Source organism: Fistularia commersonii, chromosome 4, assembly GCF_037954325.1.
Source record: "Fistularia commersonii isolate RoL2024-O1a breed Wild chromosome 4, RoL_Fcom_v1.0, whole genome shotgun sequence".
Classification (NCBI taxonomy): domain Eukaryota; kingdom Metazoa; phylum Chordata; class Actinopteri; order Syngnathiformes; family Fistulariidae; genus Fistularia; species Fistularia commersonii.
This window is the reverse complement of record NC_141287.1, coordinates 14,434,449-14,458,501: the sequence shown is the minus strand read 5'-3', so window position 1 is coordinate 14,458,501 and position 24,053 is coordinate 14,434,449. Positions and strand designations below refer to the sequence as shown.

At 46.6% G+C, this 24,053-nt stretch overlaps 7 protein-coding genes across 7 annotated transcripts in view; all 7 read right to left on the bottom strand.

Annotated features, from left to right (window-relative positions):
• LOC147234799 (collagen alpha-3(VI) chain-like) overlaps window positions 1-24,053 on the bottom strand; it is a 90,860-nt gene that overhangs the window by 4,699 nt on the left and 62,108 nt on the right. Inside the window, exons 6-34 of the mRNA XM_086145506.1 lie at window positions 12,563-13,174; window positions 11,532-12,152; window positions 10,439-11,035; window positions 9,712-10,323; window positions 9,275-9,609; window positions 9,118-9,196; window positions 8,885-9,030; window positions 8,689-8,781; window positions 8,336-8,389; window positions 8,152-8,223; window positions 8,019-8,045; window positions 7,879-7,923; window positions 7,664-7,717; window positions 7,331-7,393; window positions 5,250-5,315; window positions 5,109-5,162; window positions 4,980-5,015; window positions 4,822-4,884; window positions 4,522-4,584; window positions 3,947-4,009; window positions 3,584-3,646; window positions 3,318-3,368; window positions 2,333-2,368; window positions 1,964-2,026; window positions 1,819-1,881; window positions 1,643-1,675; window positions 1,531-1,567; window positions 1,429-1,440; window positions 70-563 (exon numbers count right to left, since the gene is read on the bottom strand). Coding sequence (XP_086001632.1) covers window positions 70-563; window positions 1,429-1,440; window positions 1,531-1,567; window positions 1,643-1,675; window positions 1,819-1,881; window positions 1,964-2,026; window positions 2,333-2,368; window positions 3,318-3,368; window positions 3,584-3,646; window positions 3,947-4,009; window positions 4,522-4,584; window positions 4,822-4,884; window positions 4,980-5,015; window positions 5,109-5,162; window positions 5,250-5,315; window positions 7,331-7,393; window positions 7,664-7,717; window positions 7,879-7,923; window positions 8,019-8,045; window positions 8,152-8,223; window positions 8,336-8,389; window positions 8,689-8,781; window positions 8,885-9,030; window positions 9,118-9,196; window positions 9,275-9,609; window positions 9,712-10,323; window positions 10,439-11,035; window positions 11,532-12,152; window positions 12,563-13,174 — 4,607 coding nt within the window. The remainder of the gene's footprint in view (window positions 1-69; window positions 564-1,428; window positions 1,441-1,530; window positions 1,568-1,642; window positions 1,676-1,818; window positions 1,882-1,963; window positions 2,027-2,332; window positions 2,369-3,317; window positions 3,369-3,583; window positions 3,647-3,946; window positions 4,010-4,521; window positions 4,585-4,821; window positions 4,885-4,979; window positions 5,016-5,108; window positions 5,163-5,249; window positions 5,316-7,330; window positions 7,394-7,663; window positions 7,718-7,878; window positions 7,924-8,018; window positions 8,046-8,151; window positions 8,224-8,335; window positions 8,390-8,688; window positions 8,782-8,884; window positions 9,031-9,117; window positions 9,197-9,274; window positions 9,610-9,711; window positions 10,324-10,438; window positions 11,036-11,531; window positions 12,153-12,562; window positions 13,175-24,053) is intronic.
• LOC147234837 (collagen alpha-3(VI) chain-like) lies at window positions 15,877-17,534 on the bottom strand. The gene is made up of 2 exons (XM_086146069.1): window positions 16,815-17,534; window positions 15,877-16,544 (listed from the first exon to the last, which is right to left on the bottom strand). The coding sequence occupies exons 1-2, from the start codon at window positions 17,335-17,337 to the stop codon at window positions 15,877-15,879; spliced, it is 1,191 nt and encodes a 396-aa protein (XP_086002195.1). The 5' UTR covers window positions 17,338-17,534.
• LOC147234836 (collagen alpha-3(VI) chain-like) lies at window positions 17,625-18,995 on the bottom strand. Its single transcript, XM_086146068.1, has 2 exons — window positions 18,447-18,995; window positions 17,625-18,244 (listed from the first exon to the last, which is right to left on the bottom strand). The coding sequence occupies exons 1-2, from the start codon at window positions 18,967-18,969 to the stop codon at window positions 17,625-17,627; spliced, it is 1,143 nt and encodes a 380-aa protein (XP_086002194.1). The 5' UTR covers window positions 18,970-18,995.
• Window positions 19,125-20,792, bottom strand: LOC147234835 (collagen alpha-3(VI) chain-like). Its single transcript, XM_086146067.1, has 3 exons — window positions 20,141-20,792; window positions 19,311-19,910; window positions 19,125-19,171 (listed from the first exon to the last, which is right to left on the bottom strand). Exons 1-3 carry the CDS (start codon window positions 20,790-20,792, stop codon window positions 19,125-19,127), a joined length of 1,299 nt encoding a protein of 432 aa, XP_086002193.1.
• Window positions 20,782-21,602, bottom strand: LOC147234834 (collagen alpha-3(VI) chain-like). The gene is made up of 2 exons (XM_086146066.1): window positions 21,596-21,602; window positions 20,782-21,536 (listed from the first exon to the last, which is right to left on the bottom strand). Exons 1-2 carry the CDS (start codon window positions 21,600-21,602, stop codon window positions 20,869-20,871), a joined length of 675 nt encoding a protein of 224 aa, XP_086002192.1. The 3' UTR covers window positions 20,782-20,868.
• Window positions 21,643-22,677, bottom strand: LOC147234833 (collagen alpha-3(VI) chain-like). The gene has a single exon (XM_086145502.1). The coding sequence runs from the start codon at window positions 22,327-22,329 to the stop codon at window positions 21,643-21,645; it is 687 nt and encodes a 228-aa protein (XP_086001628.1). The 5' UTR covers window positions 22,330-22,677.
• LOC147234832 (collagen alpha-3(VI) chain-like) lies at window positions 22,617-23,987 on the bottom strand. Its single transcript, XM_086146065.1, has 2 exons — window positions 23,439-23,987; window positions 22,617-23,236 (listed from the first exon to the last, which is right to left on the bottom strand). The coding sequence occupies exons 1-2, from the start codon at window positions 23,959-23,961 to the stop codon at window positions 22,617-22,619; spliced, it is 1,143 nt and encodes a 380-aa protein (XP_086002191.1). The 5' UTR covers window positions 23,962-23,987.

Here is a 24,053-nt window from a genome sequence, read left to right as displayed (position 1 = left end):
CAGGGTTTGTATGACTGATGCTAGCAGACAGAGGATTCCTGGTGTCTCCTTTTGGGGTCTGGTTCTTACCTGCAGAGCCCTGATGAGCGCGCGGTCTTCCCTGTTGACCAGGAACAGGGTGCCAATTCCGGCGTTGTGGAGGCGCAGAGCTGCGTTGGTAATGGCCTGCGCATTGCCGGCAGGGCCACCGACAAAGAAGATGGCCACCTTCCTCATCATGAAGCCGCTGCGTACTCTCTTGAAGGTGTTCTGGGCCACAAAGCTCATAGCTGTGTCCAGGCTGCGCTTCTTGTTGGTCTGCAGCGTCTGGAGCCCCTCGATGCGCTGTACCAGAGCCTTTTTCTTCAGGGCATCGGCGAAGCGCACCTCGGTGGTCACCTCACTGTTGTACAGTGTCAGGGCGACACGGGCGCCACGAGGGCAGTTGCTCTCTGTGATGGTGATATCTTGGACCAGGCGCAGGACAGTGTCACGCATGTTGTTGAAGAGTGAGCGACTGACGTCGCTGGAGGTGTCCAGGGCAAAGGCCAGCTCGGTCGGGTAGAGCGGACATTGCTGCTGACCTGCAAGTGGACGTGACAGTGTGAGCGTTGAGGACCAGGGAAAGTTCTTGCCCGACTCTGTGAGCCCACTGTTCACTCATTCATTATCCTCTGCCCTTTTCCTGCTTATGGGTTCAAATGGGGGGGGGGGGGGGGGGGGGCAATACCAGCTGGTTACTAGCTGAAAAGCAGGGTTTAACAAACGTTCAACATCACATTCACACCTGTGGGCAACCCCCTGAGAACCCAAGCAGGGGACCCTGGAGGCAACACACGAAGGCACAGGTAGGACATGTTGAATCTACGCAGAGTCGACCACCAGATCTGACCCTGGAACCATCTTGTGTTGAGGACATGGTACTGACTCCTTAACTCACCCTGGCGACATGTAAGGTAAATGCAGTGAGTTGGGCGGAGGACGTTTTGGGGGAGATTTCCATGAGGTGCTCTTTCTTTTACCTAGAGGCTTCATACTTAATGCCGCAATGTGTTGCTAAATGTACCTTTGCGCCACTTTATGTCTAAACTCCATTTATGGACAGACTGAAGCTACTCCTCTGCCCTACCTAGTGGCGGGCAGCGCATCTTTAAACGCCACTTCACGGACAGCGGTGTCCACGTGGGTGTCAAACTCATTCTGCTTGCTGCTAACTCAGATCTGGGCTCCCATCACAAAAGTAAACATCCACTGAGCCACAGCTCGTATCTTGGAAAACCGCTAAGTGGATACTGCTAAGGTTCTTCGGTATTTAAGCTTCTTGGTGCTAAGTTTGACTTTCGGATATTTGAGGTCTAATTTCAGATAAACTAATGTCTACATCGTCCCTGTGGGTCACTAGTCAATCCAGTGAGGGCGGTACGTCTAAGAGGATTGGTATGTACTCACCATAGCAACAAGCTGGAGGGAAGAGAGGGAGACAGGACGAGGTTAGTTTTTTTTTTTCAAATGTGTGAAGATCGCTGTGGGTTCGGATGGGATTCTACTCACGGCAGTTGTCTCTGATTTTCTTGACCAGGTCACATTGCTGAGGAGAGAGAAACAGTTATTGGCGGGGGGTTTATGGTTTTGTTTTTTTACGACACCACAAGCAGACACGTACCACAACGCTGGGCCCTCTCCGTCCTCTTTGGCCCTACAAGACAGAAAACAGCAGTGTTGATAAACACCATCAGGCCACCTGAATACTGGCACTTAGTATGTTAATAAACTCTGGTTTTCGGAGTCACCGCTGTGGAATTCATACAGTTTACTTGCAGCTGGCTGAGTGTTGCTTACGTTTGTTCCCGGGGAGCCAACCTCCCCCTTCTGTCCTGGAGATCCTGGGGGTCCAGCCACACCCTGCGGAGACAAATGAAAAGTAGTCACGCAATCGGAGGTGATGCCACTGCGGAGGACGTGGGGTTTAATCCGAGGCACTTACCCGCTGTCCACGGTTCCCTGTGGGCCCGGGGTTTCCCTTGGTGCCAGCGTCACCAGCGTCACCCTGCAAAGATGGAAATAAAACCAGTTCAATACAGGAGGCAGAGTGTCATCTGCAGTTATTAATATTTTATTACAAGTAAAACTCTTATGCATGTTTAAAGGCTTGGAATTTGAAAAACATCTCTGTGGTTTTGCTGCTGATATTTTCTAGCCCTCAAATTACAGTTTTTCTTTTTTAAATTGCACGGTGAAGGACACTCAAACGCGAACAATCGTTCCAGGATCGTTTTCAAATTCTCGCGTTTGGCCGGGTGTTCTCAGAGAAACTTTCAACAGGAAATGGAACCCAATGTCAGAGTTCTCTCACCTTTGGTCCAGAGAACCCTGGGAATCCTTCGTCACCCTGTCAAAGAAAGGAAAGTAGCTCTTTATTCGTCCACTGGAGGTGATGTCAAGTCATAGAACCAATGATGTTCTGCAGGAAAGGAGAATGTGTGTGTGTGTGTGTGTGTGTGTGTGTGTGTGTGTGTGTTTGCCAAACTGCATCTTGGTTTATTCATACATTAAGCAACATCCATGCTAAGTTGGGGATAAGAGGTTTTTAAAGTGAAACCAATATTGAGGGAATGTCCATTTAGGGAGGTGGAGGTGTGACCTGGAAAGGAGATGGATGAAGGTAAACTGCAGCAGGTCAGAATACACGTGTGTGAATGAAAGGAACCTGAGTGGAACGGTGAGACTATTGGGGGTGGAGATGAAGAAGGTGTGCAGTCCAGAGCAAGAGAGAGGGTGGAGAACAGGTAGAGGAACGATGTTAGGTGTTCTGAAGACAAAGTCACACTGAGATGCCTTGGACATGGACAGAGGAGAGATGGAGAACATCTGGATCCTTGAAGGATGCAGAGGTTTAAGTTTTGAGGCATGGAGGCCAAGAGGAAGACCAGGGAGCAGGTTTATGGATTGAGGGAGAGTGCACAGGTGGTGGTTGGTGTGACAGGAGGGGGTTAGATGGAGGCAGGTGAAGGGAGCAGCCCGACGGAGAAGCAACAATACCAACAAATGTCCAAATCTACAGTAGTAATTTATGACAATTAAAATGTTTTAGTCTATATGATTAAACTGATATTAACATTCTTTCATGGAAATATTCTCCTTCTTCCTCACATGGATGGAGACATTTACAGGAAATCATAAAAGAGAGGAAACATCAAACTTTCTGACTTTTCATGATGAAACTAGGAGAGAGAAACAGATGGGTGGGCTTCGGGCACATTTATGCCACTCGCTGTGAAATAAAGTTGTTCTCGGTCATGCATTCATTATATTTCTCTGGCGGGGCCTTGGTCTCTTACCTTTCTTCCTTTGGGTCCGGAGATGCCAAATCCATCCCTGCCATCTTCACCCTGCAGGACGGAAAAAACACAAGTTTTCACTGATGAGTTCCCAGCGGCTGCAGAAATGCACCGTGGAAACAGAAAACAACAAAATTAAATCTCTCGTAGCACGGAATAAATCTTCGTCTTTCCTTCCAGGAGTAGGTTTTTATAAATAAACGCCATTGTTATACAGTGTTTTCCGGACGCAGAGCTAAAGGCAGAGGAGGCAGATTCATCCTTACAGACTCTCCGCGAGGGCCGAGGGGTCCGACGACGCCTTTGGGCCCAGGGTCTCCGGGCTCACCCTGCAAAAAAAAAAAAAAAAAGAAAAAAAAAAAAAAAAAGGGTTTCAGCACAAATGTCCACAGGAAGAGCTGGGACGGTGAGAGAATTTCAAAGCTTTAAATGCAGGGTTGAAATATTTAGGCTCTGTCTGAGGATGTAATGAAGATCACATGTTCCCCCTTTGCCATGGAGTCCAGTGTTTTCCTTATAGTACTTTAATGTTTGCACAAGCAGATGACGCAAGCTGGGGACTAGGACGCTGTGTTTATAAATTAAACAGCCCTCTTAATGGAGAAACTTCTTTGCTTTCCAGTCAATACCTTGCGACCAAGAGGTCCTCGTCTACCCTTCTCTCCGGCTGGACCAGGGAGACCTCCGGGACCCTTAAAAGAAAACAAAGCATATCTGTTTAACTTTCAGCATGCAGGCCTGTCTGACAGACCCGCTTGGAGGTTCAGCAGCGGTGGAAACCACTGAACAGCAAATAATGACACCGCAAACAATAATCCAGGGGGTTCTTGACGCCAGGTCCGTCCTCAAGTACATATGGAGAACATTAAGCTGACCTGTTCTCCATCTACATAACGATGAACCCTTGGAGAGCCATTCAGCATTGTATAATGACATACAATAATTTGCAAACTCATTTTTGAAGCAGTACATGTCAATTTGTGTACATTTACAAGGGAAATTATAATTACAAAATGTATTCACAAGGGTCGCGTATTCTTGTTATTAAGTGTTTTGGTTGACGTGAATTGCTATAAAGAGGGTTTGTTGCTCTCTGACAAAGAAATTTGTTGTCCAGAATGATCATTACTCAATTCATTTTTTTCAGGTCCAACGAGTGCATTGTAAAATCAGTGATTCCACTGAAACCCAAAGGTTTGCTCACCCTGGGTCCTGGGTTCCCATCTTCTCCTCTTGGTCCTGGTGCACCGTTTGGACCACTTGGACCCTTGGGAAAAAAAAGGAAAGTTACAGAGTTGATGCTCCAGATTTCAGCATGCTTGAGCTGAACTAAGAACCCATGAGCAAAGAAGGTTCCAAACTTTGTACATTAGCGCCCCTGGCCCATCAAGGAACCTGCCAGGGAGCGTCAGCGACAGATTACTGCCTCAACTTGCTCTGGCGCCTGTTGGCAGGAGTGTTCCCAGTACCTGCCAAACTATTGCACAGAGCCTGAAACACTTACCCGAGAACCTCCAATGCCTGGTTCTCCTTGCAAGCCATCAGTCCCTGGCCTTCCAGGAGAACCCTGGATGAATGGCAGACAAGGGAAGTGATTCATTTCCATAACAGGTCAAAGGTCGGGTCTTATGCTGGAAATCCTTTCAAAAACAAGGGACTTACAGCTTGTCCTGGTGGGCCCCTCCTGCCGTCAGCTCCCTAATAAATAAAGCAGGTTAGTTAAGAAAATTAGAGCTGGGAGAATGTTGTTCAGATCATCAGGGCTCTTCCTGGATCTGCAAAGTTGCTCACCCTTCTTCCAGCCTCTCCAGGGGTTCCCTGCTTCCCGTCCTCGCCGGCCTCTCCCTGTCAGTTTTGCACATACCAGCAAGACAATCAACAATCAACAATAATAATTATAAGTATTAGATTTTAAAAAAAAAAGAATGTTACCGCTGGTCCGGCATCACCAGGGTCTCCTTTGGGCCCCGGCCTGTTGTTGTCCTCTCCGCTCGTACCCTGCAAAAGAAGACCATCTCAGAACATGTCTGCAGTCCATCAAGCATTTTGATGTGTTGCATCTTGTCTAAACCTGATTTTTGATAAATTCAGCAGTAGTATATATTATTTACTCTACAATACATTGTATTTTGTGTGAGTGATAACACTGAAAGATGACATGACCTGGATACCACAACTGGATTTCATAACAGATGATCATACAAGATCATATATATGTATATATATATATATATATATATACATATATATATGACGGTATTACAGGTGACGGTAAAACGTCTGTTTAATGAGCAATAGCTGTTGTTGGTCACAGCCACACCACCCAAGCCTGCAATACAACTAACTGTTCCCACTCAATTCCAGTTAAAAAACCCCAGAATTCAATGCACCCCATAAAATACCCACAAAATCCCCACCAACACCAAAATTACCCTGAAAACAAGAATCAACATAAACCTCAACATTCATGACTTGCTACAATATATATTAAAAAAAAAATAAAAAAAATTATATATATATATATATATATATATATGGTTTTTTTTTGTTACTGTACTTTTTTATTGTGGCCAAATTTTACACTTAACTAATGATCAGGAGCCACCTTAGCATGCAGCCTGCTCTCCATCTTTAGATTATTGGTGCTTTATTTCTTTCAGTAATATTAAAATGTCACAGAATTGTCCTGGAAAGATGACGGTCTGCTTTCCCTCCCTATTCTTTCGAATACAGTTGTAGCTGTTACTGTGACGCAGGTGTGGCGCCATCGCTAATGAACTCGGGAAACCGAATCCCTTCACGTGCTAGCAAACCTTAAAGTTCAAGAAGGAGATGCGTATTTGCGTATGAATTGATAAAAATCAACAACTCGCTGTTGAGATAATGTTGCCAAACATCAAAAACCTTGACTTTGTGCTTATGGTATCGCCCCATACTTTTAAAAGGCCACTTGTTAAGTTAGAGCTATCCGCTAGGTTCGCCAGCGACAGCTAACCGTTAGATTTAGCAAGTGATAGCTTACCGTTAAGACTTCGCAAGTGATAGCTAACCGTTAGATTTCGCGAGCCGCCGGGGTAACGCCCATTGAATCTAAGCCGGCGAGTGACGCTTGTTTAAAGTGTAGCTAGCTACTTAACTAAGAATGCTCTACAACGACGCCGATAGCGACGAATGAAAGTGTTCAAGGTAAATATTTCAAGTTACTTATCATTTCGGAATTATTCTGTTTCATATTGTACTGAATGTCAGTATTTGGTGGTTGGATGAAAATTCAGGTGGAAAATGAAATGAATATATGGGCGACGTTCGGCCAGCGGGAGTCGAGGACCTCATGTTGAACAGAGTGAGAACCATCTTTTACGGCAACGCTCAACATATAACAGTAGAATAAATCACTATAGTTGAAAATTATCCTTTTTTTTTCTTTGTGAAATATATCTTAACACATAGGGGAAGAATATGCTATCTGTATTTTATTATAACCTGAATATCTACTAAGGTATACTGCATGATTTGAGCAGGCTGTGTGAACGGAAACCAGGAGTGCTGGTGGTGAAGATCCCGGACGGCTGTCTGAAAGGGTCCCAGTGCACCAGGTATGACTGTTTATAGACCTTGTCTAGGTGGAAGTCTGTTAGCACTTACACACATGAAAAGGCATTTTGTGTATTTCAATACTATTGTATGAAGCACTAAACTGTCAGCTGTTGAATTTAATGTAAAATCACTGGAGGTGCTGTGCAGGCCACAGAATCTGCATGTTTATTGACCAGAATATATGAGTCATTACCTAAAAATTTAACTTTTTTTGTGTGCAGTGCATTATTTAAAGCTGTAAATTGCTGGTAGAATTTCTTCCTGTTCCAGGCAACGTTATTTTTTGATGCTGTGACAGGGTACTGTTTGTGCTTGTTGTCATCATGATGCAGGCAAAGAAAACAAAATTACAGTAACAGTAAATTACAACAACTCAGACATGGATATGATTTCACAACCCTTCAAATAAAACTCACAGGATCTCCTCTGATTCCAGTTTTTCCATTGTCACCAGCTTGTCCTTTAGCACCTTTAGGACCCTAAAATGATTGTATAGAAGATAATGATGAATGAATACATATGAAAGGGAACTAATTTGATACATTTTTGAGATGGGATGGAACACATTTACTGCATTTGTATTTCTGTGAACTGTTCTTCCTCTCAGAAAAAAAAAAACCCAAACAAAACTTGAACCATAAAAAGGTGAAATGAAAATTTGTGAAATTTCTTTTATGTATCATATAACTATTGGAGATGTTGGATGGCCTCAAAGTGTGTGTGTGTGTCTGTCACATCCAGTCACTCACTCTTGTTCCGGGATTTCCTCTTTCTCCTGGGGGTCCTGCCACTCCACTTTTGCCCTAGAAACATTTAGAGGATTGGCAAGGAAAGTGAAGAGTCAAACATCAGCCAAAACAAATTCTCTTGTCTGTGTCACATGGAGTGATTGGTGGAACTCACAAGTCACAAGCAGGATTGCACAGAAAGAAGCGACAAAAAAGATGAAATAACAAGCAGTTACCTCTTCTCCGTTAATACCGTCCAGGCCAATCTCTCCAAATTCTCCCTGGAATGGGTCAAGGAAGATTAATTGACATATTTTTCCCCTCTCCATTCTTTTGAATCTGATGATGAAAATTGTTAAGAAAAATTGTAGTTCACCTTGTCTCCAGAGTATCCTCGAGATCCCTGAGCAAAAGAGACAATATATTTACATCAGAACAGTAAACTGGATCATGAAGAAGACAGAAAAATCCAAATGAACAAAAAGTGTATGGATGAGTTTTAGGAATACCTTAACACCTCTCTGTCCAGGACATCCTTGGAAACCTTGGGTACCGTTCACACCAGGAGGACCCCTCTCTCCCTGAAAGCAGAGAATGAAGATGTGGGGCAATCAGGTCAGGAGAGTTTTCAGTCAGGCACTGAAAAACCTTCAGACCCAGGATCACAGATGATGGCCAGACAATAAAACTTACAGGTCCACCCTCGTCTCCAGGATGCCCTTGACTTCCCAATGCTCCAGGACTGCCCTGGAATACAAAACCAAAATGAACTTGAAGACGAATTTTATTTCAACTGGGCAAAGTAAGTGTAATTACACAGCACATGTAACCATGTGGGGCAAACCACAGTATGTCACTTTTCATAAAAACAGGAAGTAACTAGTAAGTAAGTAATTTAGTAACTCTGCATGAAACCTGACCAGTCTTAAAGTATATTGTAAAGTATAAAGTATATTACCTCAGGATGCTGAAAATTTTATTATATTACACGATGAATCATGTATAATGGAATATGCATAACTGAATTAATACATTTTGGACAATACCTTAAGCCCTGGAAGTCCCACTGCACCTCGGTCTCCTCTAGCACCAGTACATTTACATGGATTTCCACAGCATTCCCTTTCTGCAATATTGTCCTACACAGGGAAAAAAAATCTATTCAAAGAATGCTCTGATGATGAATGGTGAGACCTTAAAGGCCCCACCGGTTTGCACAAGCACTTGTGACAAGCTACTTGCCAGTTCTTCCATCAGCTCATAGTCCAAGTCCATGACGTTGAGTCGCAGAGGTCTGGTGTACCTGAAGCCTCGACCATACTCCAAAAGCACAGCCTCATCAAACCGTGGCACTCGCTCCAGCCCAACCAAAAAGAAACTGTTCACTCCTGTTTTGTAGATATAAGATATGTAGGAGCTGATTGCCACGACCAATTTTTTAAATGCAACAAAATTAATTGAAAAAAAGTAATCACCTGACAACTGAAGCTCCTCAACTTGACGTTTCAGTACAGGGTATGGGGCATCAAGACCGTCAGTCAAATGAATAACCACCTGCCAATGGGGGAAAAAAAAGGAATTCTAATCTGCCTCAAGCTTTCAATTTGTCTGCTTCAACAGCAGGTTACCGACCTTGACGACGTGATCCTGTCTGGTTCTGAACCTGTCAGTGTATGCTGAGATGGTCTTGCTATTCAGGACAAATGGCCCACGACTACGCTGGCTTCTAAAGGCCTCAAAGAGTTCGTCAGCATTGTTTGTGAAGTCCATTTGGACAGCCTGGCCACTAGATTGCACAGCAAGCATCCCCACTTGCACGGAAGGAATCTGCCCTGTTGAGCAGCTGATAGCTGCCATCTTTGAGATTCGCTGCAGGATTGCGCCCATCTTGTTCTGGAGGTTTGTCTGAGCACTGAAGATATTCTGGGCACCAACATCAAAGCCCACCAGCACCTCTATACTGCAGGCTGAAAAACAGGAAGATTTCTCAATATATTTGATGCAATATTTCCCTGTCACTGACAACATTTTACGGGTAAACGTATGTAAGGTTTACAACTGTCTCTTACTTTTTGTAGTTTCTGGCACACCAACACACAATTTCCCCTTCACTTCATCATCCAAAGTCTCCAGAATTTGCTCATTGAGCTCTGAAAGTTCCTGAAATGTGCTGGCCCGAGCCACAGTGGATGACTCGCTTGCAAGGTTTTCCAATTCGTTCTCAATGTCCCCGACTCCCACAGCGAATATTCTGACACCGGTCTTCTTCAGTCCAAGGGCTGCTGATTTACTGTCATCTGCTGACCGTCCGCCGGTAACAACCATCAGGATCTGAGGCGTGCCTTCCTCCTTTCTACTGCCTCTCTCTTTCGTGAAGTGGACATCCTGAACATGGCGAATGGCAGCCCCAGTGTTGATTTTACGCCCACCTTTATACTCTACTCGATCAACTGCACTGATAATGTCCTGCTTGTTGTTGTAGGTGTTGAGGTAGAAGGCGTCATTCACATCTGTGGCATAATATGCCAGGCCGATCCTCAGATTATCTCTCTCAGTGAAGAACAGGTCGATTAGGTTGACAATAAATGACATCACTTCTTTGAAATTTTCCTTGCCCAAGTTGATGGAACCATCCACCAAAAACACGATGTCAGCTTTTTTAGAGGGAGGCAGGCCACTCGCTGTGATTAATGAGAGGATATTAGAAGAAGCGACGCATTAGCGCATGACTAGACTAAAAAAATTGAATCTGTAACATGCTGTATTATTTTCATTTTACATTTTTAGCCAACTTACTTGGAGGCTCAGGTATTTCTGGTTCGACTAGTAGGGGCCCGCTCAACCTGGCAATAAATCTGTCCTTGAGGGCTGGCAGTCCAGGGAATGTCGGAACCTGGAGGACATTCTCCGGTGTAGTTGAAATTTGGTTAAGCTGTCGGGTGTCACCACCCTCTGCAGCAATTCCAATGCAGTTGACCCTGGATGACTTAAGCAGAGGTCCATAAAGTGAAACATCTTGTGGAGAACGACCACCTGTGAGAACCACAAGATGCTGGGAGGCATCAAGTGGACGGGCACCAGCAGAGGGCTTTAACTCAGTGTTGATGACATATTCAATGGCATCAGCCAGATTTGATGAGCGACCACCCATCTGACGGAGACGTTTGATCGCACTGACGACGGCTCCCTTGTTATTGTGTGAATTGAGAGAGAACTCCGTTTTAACCCTGTCTGCGTACTGGACAACAGCCACACGCACTTGGTCAGGCTTCACGTCAAGTTGTTGGACAGTCTTGAGGATGAAGTCACGAATGTGAGCGACACCTGCTGCACCAGTATTGTCTGAGCCATCAATGAGGAAAATAATATCCTTCCTTCCGAGATTTAAGACATCTGCAAAATAAATGAACAGGAAAGTTGACCATTCACATCATGCCTGTAAGAGAGCGGACTTAATTTTTGGAAACAAGCAAAAGTTGCTCTCTGAAAAATTCAAGTTTTCAAACGAGCATAATTTTGTTGGTTTGCTTGGATGACAGGATGAACATTGCAGCTACTCAAGTGCGTTTTTATTAATTTCTACATTTATATTAATGATTTTGACTCCATGTCTTTTCAAGATTAACGTAAAATAATCTGTTGTAGTTCAGCAAAGAAAGGACCATGATACACTTTAAGCGGCTAAAAACGAAAATCTCCTAAGGTATTCTCATATCTTTAGATCATGGAGTCAGAAAGGTAGTAGCCATTTCACTTTTGGTTGTTTTTTAAGTTTTGAGGGGTTCAGATTGACTTCCTATTTTAGATTAGGTACCTAAATTAGGTAGAATTCAACCATCAAAAGATGAAGAGCAAAAAATTTCAAGGTGATAAATATCACATTTCTTACTGTCAACTGGAGTGAGAGGCGTATAGCTATTGATGATATCACTGGTTGATATTGTAGTCACTGAGTCAATAAGCTGCTGTTCCACAGCTGGAAGCTGACTGAAGCTTTGGACTGTATACACAAGTTCAGGCTTGAGGGAAATCTGTCTCAGTTCATCAGGATCAGCTTTGCTTGAGCCAATAGCAACTGGTGCGATGTGGTTCATCTTGAGTTGGTCAGCAGGGGTTGATACATCATCCGCAGACTTGCTACCCGTGACTAGAATGAGAAACTGGGGCACGCCATCTTCAATGCGACTGCCTGCTGACCTCTGATAGATGTTTCGGGAAACCCACTCAAGTGCGCGACCTGTGTTGAGACGGCTCCCGCCTCTGCTTTGAAGTCTCTCCACAGCCCGACGTACTTCCTCATTGCTGGAGTATTCATTCAGAAGAAATTCAAATTTTGGTTCATCGCTGTATTGTACCACTGAAACTCTGACATTATCCAATCCTACATCCAGCTTCGCCACCACTCTTTTTATCATGTCACGGATGGATGAAAATTCACCACGCGTTGCGGTTGAGCCATCAATCAAAAACACGACATCTCTCTTCTCTCCTCTCAATGTTGGTGTGATCACTGTTAAAAACAAAGGATAAAGAAGATACAAGACAAAGTATTATGAAGAGCAAGATATTTTTTCCTAGGGATTGCATTTCATTGGCTGAGAAGTTGTACGGTACTTCACGCCAAGAATTGGCTGTATGTATTTTTATTTCAAGACTAGGGGAGTATTATCTTTTTGAAACTTTGAATACTAAATTGTTCTTTGTATTAAACTCATGGAACCAGGAGCAGTGGGCAGTGAGTGAAAGAAATAAGGGGTTAAGTGTCCTCCTCTAGAAATTTTCAGTTCTAAGATTATTATGTACCTGCTAAGTCAGGCCCGACTTTTATGTTGGTTGTGAGTGTATATAAGCTGCACAAAGTAGTTTTAATGACTTAAAATTATATATTTATAACTTTCGCAAGATAAAGTGTTTGCATACCATCATAGTCTGTAAATGTTGGAGTCATTTTGGCAATTTCTTCATCGGACAACTCAGTGAGAGTAGTGATTAGGCTTTCTTGGACTATGTACAGGCCAGGGAGATCATCCACTGTGTAGGCAAAGTTTGGCACGTATGAGACGATCTGCAGCTCTTTAGGGTTCATATCCCTGGTTCCGATGCTGAATGGAAGGACTCTAGATTGTTTGAGGGTTGAGGCTGGCCTTTTGATATCATCTGATGAAGGACCACTGGAGACCACAATTAAAAACTGTGGAACCCCCTCTTGTTTCCTGCTGCCTTGGGCTGCTGTAAGAACATCCTGATTGACAAACTTCAAGGCCTGACCCAGATTACGTTGTCTTCCTCCTCGCTGCCTTAGTTGCCGGATGGCATTCAGAACACCTTCTTTGGTTGTATGAGTGTTCAGATACATGTCAGCATGTGCAGTGTCACCATACTGCACAACACCAATACGGATCTTGTTTTCGCCCACATTTAGACTCTCCACAACTCTGCGCATGAACTCCTGGATGATGGGGAATTCCCGTCCAACACCGTCTGATCCATCAACAAGGAAGATTATATCCTTCCGTGGGCCCAGTGACTCAGCTGAAAGAGAAGAAAAGGTAATGTTACTTGTGGCTAAAAAATAATTTCTACGGCAATTACAGACCAGTTCTCAAAAGTTTTTGAAAAAAGTTCAAAGATTGGCCAGGGTATTTCAATGAAAAGGAGGAATACTGAGACAAAACACAATTCACACTAAATCCAGCAGATGTTTTCACAAATTAGCACTTGCTACAGGCCCAGTTGTATGCCTTGAAAATTGCATCATCTGTAATAACAATCGGCACATAGATACGTGTAGATATCCAATTTCATCAACCCGAAGACTTAGCCAGTTGTACTCATAAACATGGTTACAAGGTGATGCCAAGTGAAAATGAGAGTTGGTGATGTGCAATGTCAAAAGAGGTGCTGAATTCTTCTGTATAGAGAACAGAAAAAAAAATCACTGATAAGTGCTGTTGTGTTTGATGCTGAATCTCCGCCCTGAGACTGCAGATGACAATGAACAGCCGGCAAAGAACATTTCATGTCATTGGTATCCAAGACAACCAGACCTATGACATTAATTTAGAATCTTCTTCTTCCTATTTCGGCTTTTCCCTTCACAGGGTTCGCCACAGCGAATCACCCTTCTCCGTCCAACCCTATTCTCTATATCCTCCTCTCTCACACCAACTACCTTCATATCCTCTCTTACTACATCCATATAACTTCCTTTTTGGTCTTACTCAAGACCTCCTGCCTGGCATCTCCAATTCCAGCATCCACCTACCAGTATATTCACGATCCCTCCTCTGTACATGACCTAACAATCTCAGTCTGGCTTCTCTGACCTTCTCTCCAAAACATCTTAACATGGGTTGTTCTTCTGATAGACTCATTCCTGATCCTACCCATCCTGGTCACTCCCAAAGAGAACCTTAGCATCTAAACTCTGCGACCATTAGCGCCGCCTTCTGTCTTTTCATCATTGTAACTGTTTGTAGGACATATTAATTTAGAATAATGATACATGTTAATACAGAAAAAAGAGAGCAGGACTTTGTCCTGAATGTTTCAGCATTTAGATGTGACACAAGAAAGTTGAAGAAAATGATTTTGAAAAGACAGAGAGGTATCCGAAACAATAAAAGGAAAAAAGAATGGCCGATGGGAAATTTCAATGAACTAATTTAAGTAACATCGTACCAAATACATTTGGTGATTCTGGGATGACTGAACTGACAGCATCCTCCACAGAGGATTGAAGCTGCTGTTGCACAGTGGGAAGGTCATTGAATTCTGAGACAGATAGCACATAGCTGGGATCATATGATATCTTCTGCAGCTCTCTGCTGTCAGAGCTCCGGGTTCCAATTGCAAAGGTCAAAACCCCAAGCTTTTTGAGAGCAGAAGCTGGCACATCGACACTGTCAAAAGACCTCCCGCCACTCAACAATATCAGGATCTGTGGAACTCCTTCCAGGCGCCTGCTTCCCGTAGAGGCAGTGAAGACATTTTCCCTCAAGTACCGGAGCGCCGCTCCTGTGTTGAGCATTCTTCCACCTTTATGTCTCAGGCCTCTAACAGTTTTAAGGACCTGGGCTTTGGATCTGTATGTGTTGAGATAGAACTGAACAGCTGGCTCTCTGCTGTACTGAACAACTGAGACACGGTCTTTGTTGTCATCCACACTGAGTGTCTCCACTACTTTTTGGACAAAGTCTCTCATAGCTGGGAATTTGTTTCTAGTACCATCAGATCCATCCAACAAGAATACAAAATCTTTTCCAGCTGGTTGATTATCCACTGGGGAAAAATAAAATGAAGAATGGTTTAGCTTCATGCATCAAACAATTTTTGTGTTGAGGTGGCTTGGAATTAGTTCAGTTAGTTGTTTCTATATGTTCTCAATAATGTTAAAAAAGTGGTTTTCCAAAGCAATGCTAATAGTGACATGTAAAGTGTCACTTAATCTGGCAGTATATATTTCAGCTGGAATGCTAAAACAACCTCAAAGGGTTACGGTCTTACCAGTCCCTGTTGGTGTCATGGGCGTGGACTTCACGGGCACAGTGCTCATTACAGAGGAGAGCTGTTCTTGGACTCTTGGGAGGTCAGTGAAGTCAGACAAAGCAAGGGCATAAGTGGGGTCGTGGGAAATGGTTTGCAGTTCTCTGCCGTCTGAGCCCCTGGTTCCAATTGCAAAGGTCACGACTCCCAACTTTCTGAGAGCGGAAGCTGGTGACTCGACACTGTCGAAAGACCTTCCGCCAGTTAACAAAATTAGCATTTGTGGGACTCCTTCCAGGCGCCTGCTTCCAGCTGAAGCTGTGAAGACATTATCCCTCAAGTACTGGAGAGCTGCTCCTGTGTTGAGGGATCTTCCGCCCTTGTGTCTCAAAGCTCTAACATTGTCAAGGACCTCGCCTTTTTGCCTGAAGGTGTTGAGATAGAACTGGACGGCTGGATCTCTGCTGTACTGAACCACTGAGACACGATCTTTGTTGTCATCCACACTAAGTGTCTCGACTACTCTCTGGACAAAGTCTTGGATTGCTGGGAATCCAGCTCTAGTACCATCAGATCCATCTAGCAAGAACACAACATCTCTTCCTATTGGCTGTCTGTCCACTAGGGAACACAAAAATTGAGAGGAGTTAAGTTTGGCACGTGATAGACACATTGAGCGTTTGAAAGTTACACAAAGGAAAGGGACCTCATGGTGTGAGGGTTTGTGTCGGCAACGGGATAATATCGTTTTAGTCAGTGTGGCAGGCTTGAAGTGACCAGAGCGGGCGTGGACACATGACCTGGGCGTGTTTCACTTCCTTACCGGTTTCTGTGGGTGTCATGGGCGTGGCCTTTACAGGCACGGTGCTCATTACAGAGGAGAGCTGTTCTTGGACACTTGGGAGGTCAGTGAAGTCGGACACGGCAAGAGCGTATGTAGGGTCGTGTGATATCGTCTGCAGCTCTGCAGAGTCAGAGCTCTGTGTTCCAATGCCAATCACAAAGACGCCCTGCTGTTTGAGAGCAGCAGCTGGAGTGTCCACGTTATCAAAAGACCTCCCACCAGTGAGCAGGACCAAGATCTGTGGAACCCCCTGCCAGCGCCTACTGCCAGAGGAGTTTGTAAAGACGTTGTCCCTGACGTATTGCAGGGCCGCCCCGGTGTTGAGGGGTCTGCCTCCTCTGTGTCTCAGTGCTCTAACCGAGTCAGCAACATCCTCTCTGGTGGTGTAAGTATTCAGATAGAAGTGGACCTCTGCATCTCGGCTGTACTGGGCCACAGAGACACGGTCTTTGTTTGGTCCCACACTGAGTTTTTCCACCACTCTCTCAACGAAATCGCGCATGGCGGGGAAGCCATTTCTTGTGCCATCAGAACCATCCAGAAGGAAAACAACATCCTTTTTGGCCGTGTCTACTGAGAACAGAGAAGAGGTCGAGATGTAAAACCCGTGGAGCGAAACTACACCCGCAAGCTATCCATCGAGTTTGGGACGCTTTGTCAGAACGCGCCTTGGGAGTCGTCACACACGTCTGATACAGTTTTCCCTAGGGTGCGCGGGACGGGAATGTAAAAGAATGTCCGGAGCTAAACTAGTACATTGGCAATTTCTATCGCTCCCTACAGGTGACACAGACAAAGCACTTTGCCCTCTGTGACAAAGACAGTACAGGCTTGTCGACGTACCTAATACAGTTGGGGATTCTGGGGTGACGTCAATGACCACATCCTCCACGGAGGACTGGAGTTGCTGTTGCACAGTGGGCAGGTCAGTGAATTCAGAGACAGAGAGAGCGTAGGTGGGATCGTGCGATATTTTCTGCAGCTCTCTACTGTCAGAGCTTCGAGTTCCAATGGCAAAGGTCAAGACCCCCAGCTTTTTGAGAGCAGAAGCCGGCGCATCGACACTGTCAAAAGACCTCCCGCCACTCAACAGTATCAGGATCTGTGGAACTCCTTCCAGGCGCCTGCTTCCCGCAGAGGCAGTGAAGACATTATCCCTCAGGTACTGGAGCGCCGCTCCTGTGTTGAGGGGTCTCCCGCCCTTGTGCGTCAAGCCTCTAACAGTGCCAAGAACCTGGGCCTTGGTCCTGTACGTGTTGAGATAGAAGTGGACCGCTGGATCTTTGCTGTACTGAACCACTGACACGCGGTCTTTGTTGTCATCCACACTGAGTGTCTCCACTACTTTGTGGACAAAGTCTCTCATAGCTGGAAATCCGTTTCTAGTACCATCGGATCCATCCAACAAGAACACAATATCTTTTCCAGCTGGTTGTTTGTCCACTGGGGAAAACAAAATGAAGAAGGGTTTAGCTTCATGCGTCAAAAGGTTTTTGCGTTGAGGTGGCTTGAAGCTAGCCCAACTCGTAGTTGTCGCGAATTTTTGTGTCAATAATCTTTAAACTAGCGCTCTTCCACCCCAGGGTTCTATGCGGGAAGTAAAGTCACTGGCAATCTGTCTGTGCAGGTTTGCGCTAGCGTGCTACAACGTTCTCAGAGTGTAACGGTCTTACCAGTCACTGTTGGTGTCATGGGCATGGACTTCACTGGCACAGTGCCCATTACAGAGGAGAGCTGTTCTTGGACCCTTGGGAGGTCGGTGAAGTCGGACACGGCAAGAGCGTAAGTGGGGTCGTGGGAAATGGATTGCAGCTCTCGGCCGTCTGAGCCCCTGGTTCCAATTGCAAAGGTCACGACTCCCAACTTTCTGAGGGCGGAAGCTGGTGCATCGACGCTGTCGAAAGACCTTCCGCCAGTCAACAAAATTAGCATTTGTGGGACTCCTTCCAGGCGCCTGCTTCCAGCTGAAGCTGTGAAGACATTATCCCTCAAGTACTGGAGAGCTGCTCCTGTGTTGAGGGGTCTTCCGCCCTTGTGTCTCAAAGCTCTAACATTGTCAAGGACCTCGCCTTTTTGCCTGAAGGTGTTGAGATAGAACTGGACGGCTGGATCTCTGCTGTACTGAACCACTGAGACACGATCTTTGTTGTCATCCACACTAAGTGTCTCGACTACTCTCTGGACAAAGTCTTGGATTGCTGGGAATCCAGCTCTAGTACCATCAGATCCATCTAGCAAGAACACAACATCTCTTCCTATTGGCTGTCTGTCCACTAGGGAACACAAAAATTGAGAGGAGTTAAGTTTGGCACGTGATAGACACATTGAGCGTTTGAAAGTTACACAAAGGAAAGGGAACTCATGGTGTGAGGGTTTGTGTCGGCAACGGGATAATATCGTTTTAGTCAGTGTGGCAGGCTTGAAGTGATCAGAGCGGGCGTGGACACATGACCTGGGCGTGTTTCACTTCCTTACCGGTTTCTGTGGGTGTCATGGGCGTGGCCTTTACAGGCACGGTGCTCATTACAGAGGAGAGCTGTTCTTGGACACTTGGGAGGTCAGTGAAGTCGGACACGGCAAGAGCGTATGTAGGGTCGTGTGATATCGTCTGCAGCTCTGCAGAGTCAGAGCTCTGTGTTCCAATGCCAATCACAAAGACGCCCTGCTGTTTGAGAGCAGCAGCTGGAGTGTCCACGTTATCAAAAGACCTCCCACCAGTGAGCAGGACCAAGATCTGTGGAACCCCCTGCCAGCGCCTACTGCCAGAGGAGTTTGTAAAGACGTTGTCCCTGACGTATTGCAGGGCCGCCCCGGTGTTGAGGGGTCTGCCTCCTCTGTGTCTCAGTGCTCTAACCGAGTCAGCAACATCCTCTCTGGTGGTGTAAGTATTCAGATAGAAGTGGACCTCTGCATCTCGGCTGTACTGGGCCACAGAGACACGGTCTTTGTTTGGTCCCACACTGAGTTTTTCCACCACTCTCTCAACGAAATCGCGCATGGCGGGGAAGCCATTTCTTGTGCCATCAGAACCATCCAGAAGGAAAACAACATCCTTTTTGGCCGTGTCTACTGAGAACAGAGAAGAGGTCGAGATGTAAAACCCGTGGAGCGAAACTACACCCGCAAGCTATCCATCGAGTTTGGGACGCTTTGTCAGAACGCGCCTTGGGAGTCGTCACACACGTCTGATACAGTTTTCCCTAGGGTGCGCGGGACGGGAATGTAAAAGAATGTCCGGAGCTAAACTAGTACATTGGCAATTTCTATCGCTCCCTACAGGTGACACAGACAAAGCACTTTGCCCTCTGTGACAAAGACAGTACAGGCTTGTCGACGTACCTAATACAGTTGGGGATTCTGGGGTGACGTCAATGACCACATCCTCCACGGAGGACTGGAGTTGCTGTTGCACGGTGGGCAGGTCAGTGAATTCAGAGACAGAGAGAGCGTAGGTGGGATCGTGCGATATTTTCTGCAGCTCTCTACTGTCAGAGCTTCGAGTTCCAATGGCAAAGGTCAAGACCCCCAGCTTTTTGAGAGCAGAAGCCGGCGCATCGACACTGTCAAAAGACCTCCCGCCACTCAACAGTATCAGGATCTGTGGAACTCCTTCCAGGCGCCTGCTTCCCGCAGAGGCAGTGAAGACATTATCCCTCAGGTACTGGAGCGCCGCTCCTGTGTTGAGGGGTCTCCCGCCCTTGTGCGTCAAGCCTCTAACAGTGCCAAGAACCTGGGCCTTGGTCCTGTACGTGTTGAGATAGAAGTGGACCGCTGGATCTTTGCTGTACTGAACCACTGACACGCGGTCTTTGTTGTCATCCACACTGAGTGTCTCCACTACTTTGTGGACAAAGTCTCTCATAGCTGGAAATCCGTTTCTAGTACCATCGGATCCATCCAACAAGAACACAATATCTTTTCCAGCTGGTTGTTTGTCCACTGGGGAAAACAAAATGAAGAAGGGTTTAGCTTCATGCGTCAAAAGGTTTTTGCGTTGAGGTGGCTTGAAGCTAGCCCAACTCGTAGTTGTCGCGAATTTTTGTGTCAATAATCTTTAAACTAGCGCTCTTCCACCCCCGGGTTCTATGCGGGAAGTAAAGTCACTGGCAATCTGTCTGTGCAGGTTTGCGCTAGCGTGCTACAACGTTCTCAGAGTGTAACGGTCTTACCAGTCACTGTTGGTGTCATGGGCGTGGACTTCACTGGCACAGTGCCCATTACAGAGGAGAGCTGTTCTTGGACCCTTGGGAGGTCGGTGAAGTCGGACACGGCAAGAGCGTAAGTGGGGTCGTGGGAAATGGATTGCAGCTCTCGGCCGTCTGAGCCCCTGGTTCCAATTGCAAAGGTCACGACTCCCAACTTTCTGAGGGCGGAAGCTGGTGCATCGACGCTGTCGAAAGACCTTCCGCCAGTTAACAAAATTAGCATTTGTGGGACTCCTTCCAGGCGCCTGCTTCCAGCTGAAGCTGTGAAGACATTATCCCTCAAGTACTGGAGAGCTGCTCCTGTGTTGAGGGGTCTTCCGCCCTTGTGTCTCAAAGCTCTAACATTGTCAAGGACCTCGCCTTTTTGCCTGAAGGTGTTGAGATAGAACTGGACGGCTGGATCTCTGCTGTACTGAACCACTGAGACACGATCTTTGTTGTCATCCACACTAAGTGTCTCGACTACTCTCTGGACAAAGTCTTGGATTGCTGGGAATCCAGCTCTAGTACCATCAGATCCATCTAGCAAGAACACAACATCTCTTCCTATTGGCTGTCTGTCCACTAGGGAACACAAAAATTGAGAGGAGTTAAGTTTGGCACGTGATAGACACATTGAGCGTTTGAAAGTTACACAAAGGAAAGGGAACTCATGGTGTGAGGGTTTGTGTCGGCAACGGGATAATATCGTTTTAGTCAGTGTGGCAGGCTTGAAGTGACCAGAGCGGGCGTGGACACATGACCTGGGCGTGTTTCACTTCCTTACCGGTTTCTGTGGGTGTCATGGGCGTGGCCTTTACAGGCACGGTGCTCATTACAGAGGAGAGCTGTTCTTGGACACTTGGGAGGTCAGTGAAGTCGGACACGGCAAGAGCGTATGTAGGGTCGTGTGATATCGTCTGCAGCTCTGCAGAGTCAGAGCTCTGTGTTCCAATGCCAATCACAAAGACGCCCTGCTGTTTGAGAGCAGCAGCTGGAGTGTCCACGTTATCAAAAGACCTCCCACCAGTGAGCAGGACCAAGATCTGTGGAACCCCCTGCCAGCGCCTACTGCCAGAGGAGTTTGTAAAGACGTTGTCCCTGACGTATTGCAGGGCCGCCCCGGTGTTGAGGGGTCTGCCTCCTCTGTGTCTCAGTGCTCTAACCGAGTCAGCAACATCCTCTCTGGTGGTGTAAGTATTCAGATAGAAGTGGACCTCTGCATCTCGGCTGTACTGGGCCACAGAGACACGGTCTTTGTTTGGTCCCACACTGAGTTTTTCCACCACTCTCTCAACGAAATCGCGCATGGCGGGGAAGCCATTTCTTGTGCCATCAGAACCATCCAGAAGGAAAACAACATCCTTTTTGGCCGTGTCTACTGAGAACAGAGAAGAGGTCGAGATGTAAAACCCGTGGAGCGAAACTACACCCGCAAGCTATCCATCGAGTTTGGGACGCTTTGTCAGAACGCGCCTTGGGAGTCGTCACACACGTCTGATACAGTTTTCCCTAGGGTGCGCGGGACGGGAATGTAAAAGAATGTCCGGAGCTAAACTAGTACATTGGCAATTTCTATCGCTCCCTACAGGTGACACAGACAAGGCACTTTGCCCTCTGTGACAAAGACAGTACAGGCTTGTCGACGTACCTAATACAGTTGGGGATTCTGGGGTGACGTCAATGACCACATCCTCCACGGAGGACTGGAGTTGCTGTTGCACGGTGGGCAGGTCAGTGAATTCAGAGACAGAGAGAGCGTAGGTGGGATCGTGCGATATTTTCTGCAGCTCTCTACTGTCAGAGCTTCGAGTTCCAATGGCAAAGGTCAAGACCCCCAGCTTTTTGAGAGCAGAAGCCGGCGCATCGACACTGTCAAAAGACCTCCCGCCACTCAACAGTATCAGGATCTGTGGAACTCCTTCCAGGCGCCTGCTTCCCGCAGAGGCAGTGAAGACATTATCCCTCAGGTACTGGAGCGCCGCTCCTGTGTTGAGGGGTCTCCCGCCCTTGTGCGTCAAGCCTCTAACAGTGCCAAGAACCTGGGCCTTGGTCCTGTACGTGTTGAGATAGAAGTGGACCGCTGGATCTTTGCTGTACTGAACCACTGACACGCGGTCTTTGTTGTCATCCACACTGAGTGTCTCCACTACTTTGTGGACAAAGTCTCTCATAGCTGGAAATCCGTTTCTAGTACCATCGGATCCATCCAACAAGAACACAATATCTTTTCCAGCTGGTTGTTTGTCCACTGGGGAAAACAAAATGAAGAAGGGTTTAGCTTCATGCGTCAAAAGGTTTTTGCGTTGAGGTGGCTTGAAGCTAGCCCAACTCGTAGTTGTCGCGAATTTTTGTGTCAATAATCTTTAAACTAGCGCTCTTCCACCCCCGGGTTCTATGCGGGAAGTAAAGTCACTGGCAATCTGTCTGTGCAGGTTTGCGCTAGCGTGCTACAACGTTCTCAGAGTGTAACGGTCTTACCAGTCACTGTTGGTGTCATGGGCGTGGACTTCACTGGCACAGTGCCCATTACAGAGGAGAGCTGTTCTTGGACCCTTGGGAGGTCGGTGAAGTCGGACACGGCAAGAGCGTAAGTGGGGTCGTGGGAAATGGATTGCAGCTCTCGGCCGTCTGAGCCCCTGGTTCCAATTGCAAAGGTCACGACTCCCAACTTTCTGAGGGCGGAAGCTGGTGCATCGACGCTGTCGAAAGACCTTCCGCCAGTCAACAAAATTAGCATTTGTGGGACTCCTTCCAGGCGCCTGCTTCCAGCTGAAGCTGTGAAGACATTATCCCTCAAGTACTGGAGAGCTGCTCCTGTGTTGAGGGGTCTTCCGCCCTTGTGTCTCAAAGCTCTAACATTGTCAAGGACCTCGCCTTTTTGCCTGAAGGTGTTGAGATAGAACTGGACGGCTGGATCTCTGCTGTACTGAACCACTGAGACACGATCTTTGTTGTCATCCACACTAAGTGTCTCGACTACTCTCTGGACAAAGTCTTGGATTGCTGGGAATCCAGCTCTAGTACCATCAGATCCATCTAGCAAGAACACAACATCTCTTCCTATTGGCTGTCTGTCCACTAGGGAACACAAAAATTGAGAGGAGTTAAGTTTGGCACGTGATAGACACATTGAGCGTTTGAAAGTTACACAAAGGAAAGGGAACTCATGGTGTGAGGGTTTGTGTCGGCAACGGGATAATATCGTTTTAGTCAGTGTGGCAGGCTTGAAGTGACCAGAGCGGGCGTGGACACATGACCTGGGCGTGTTTCACTTCCTTACCGGTTTCTGTGGGTGTCATGGGCGTGGCCTTTACAGGCACGGTGCTCATTACAGAGGAGAGCTGTTCTTGGACACTTGGGAGGTCAGTGAAGTCGGACACGGCAAGAGCGTATGTAGGGTCGTGTGATATCGTCTGCAGCTCTGCAGAGTCAGAGCTCTGTGTTCCAATGCCAATCACAAAGACGCCCTGCTGTTTGAGAGCAGCAGCTGGAGTGTCCACGTTATCAAAAGACCTCCCACCAGTGAGCAGGACCAAGATCTGTGGAACCCCCTGCCAGCGCCTACTGCCAGAGGAGTTTGTAAAGACGTTGTCCCTGACGTATTGCAGGGCCGCCCCGGTGTTGAGGGGTCTGCCTCCTCTGTGTCTCAGTGCTCTAACCGAGTCAGCAACATCCTCTCTGGTGGTGTAAGTATTCAGATAGAAGTGGACCTCTGCATCTCGGCTGTACTGGGCCACAGAGACACGGTCTTTGTTTGGTCCCACACTGAGTTTTTCCACCACTCTCTCAACGAAATCGCGCATGGCGGGGAAGCCATTTCTTGTGCCATCAGAACCATCCAGAAGGAAAACAACATCCTTTTTGGCCGTGTCTACTGAGAACAGAGAAGAGGTCG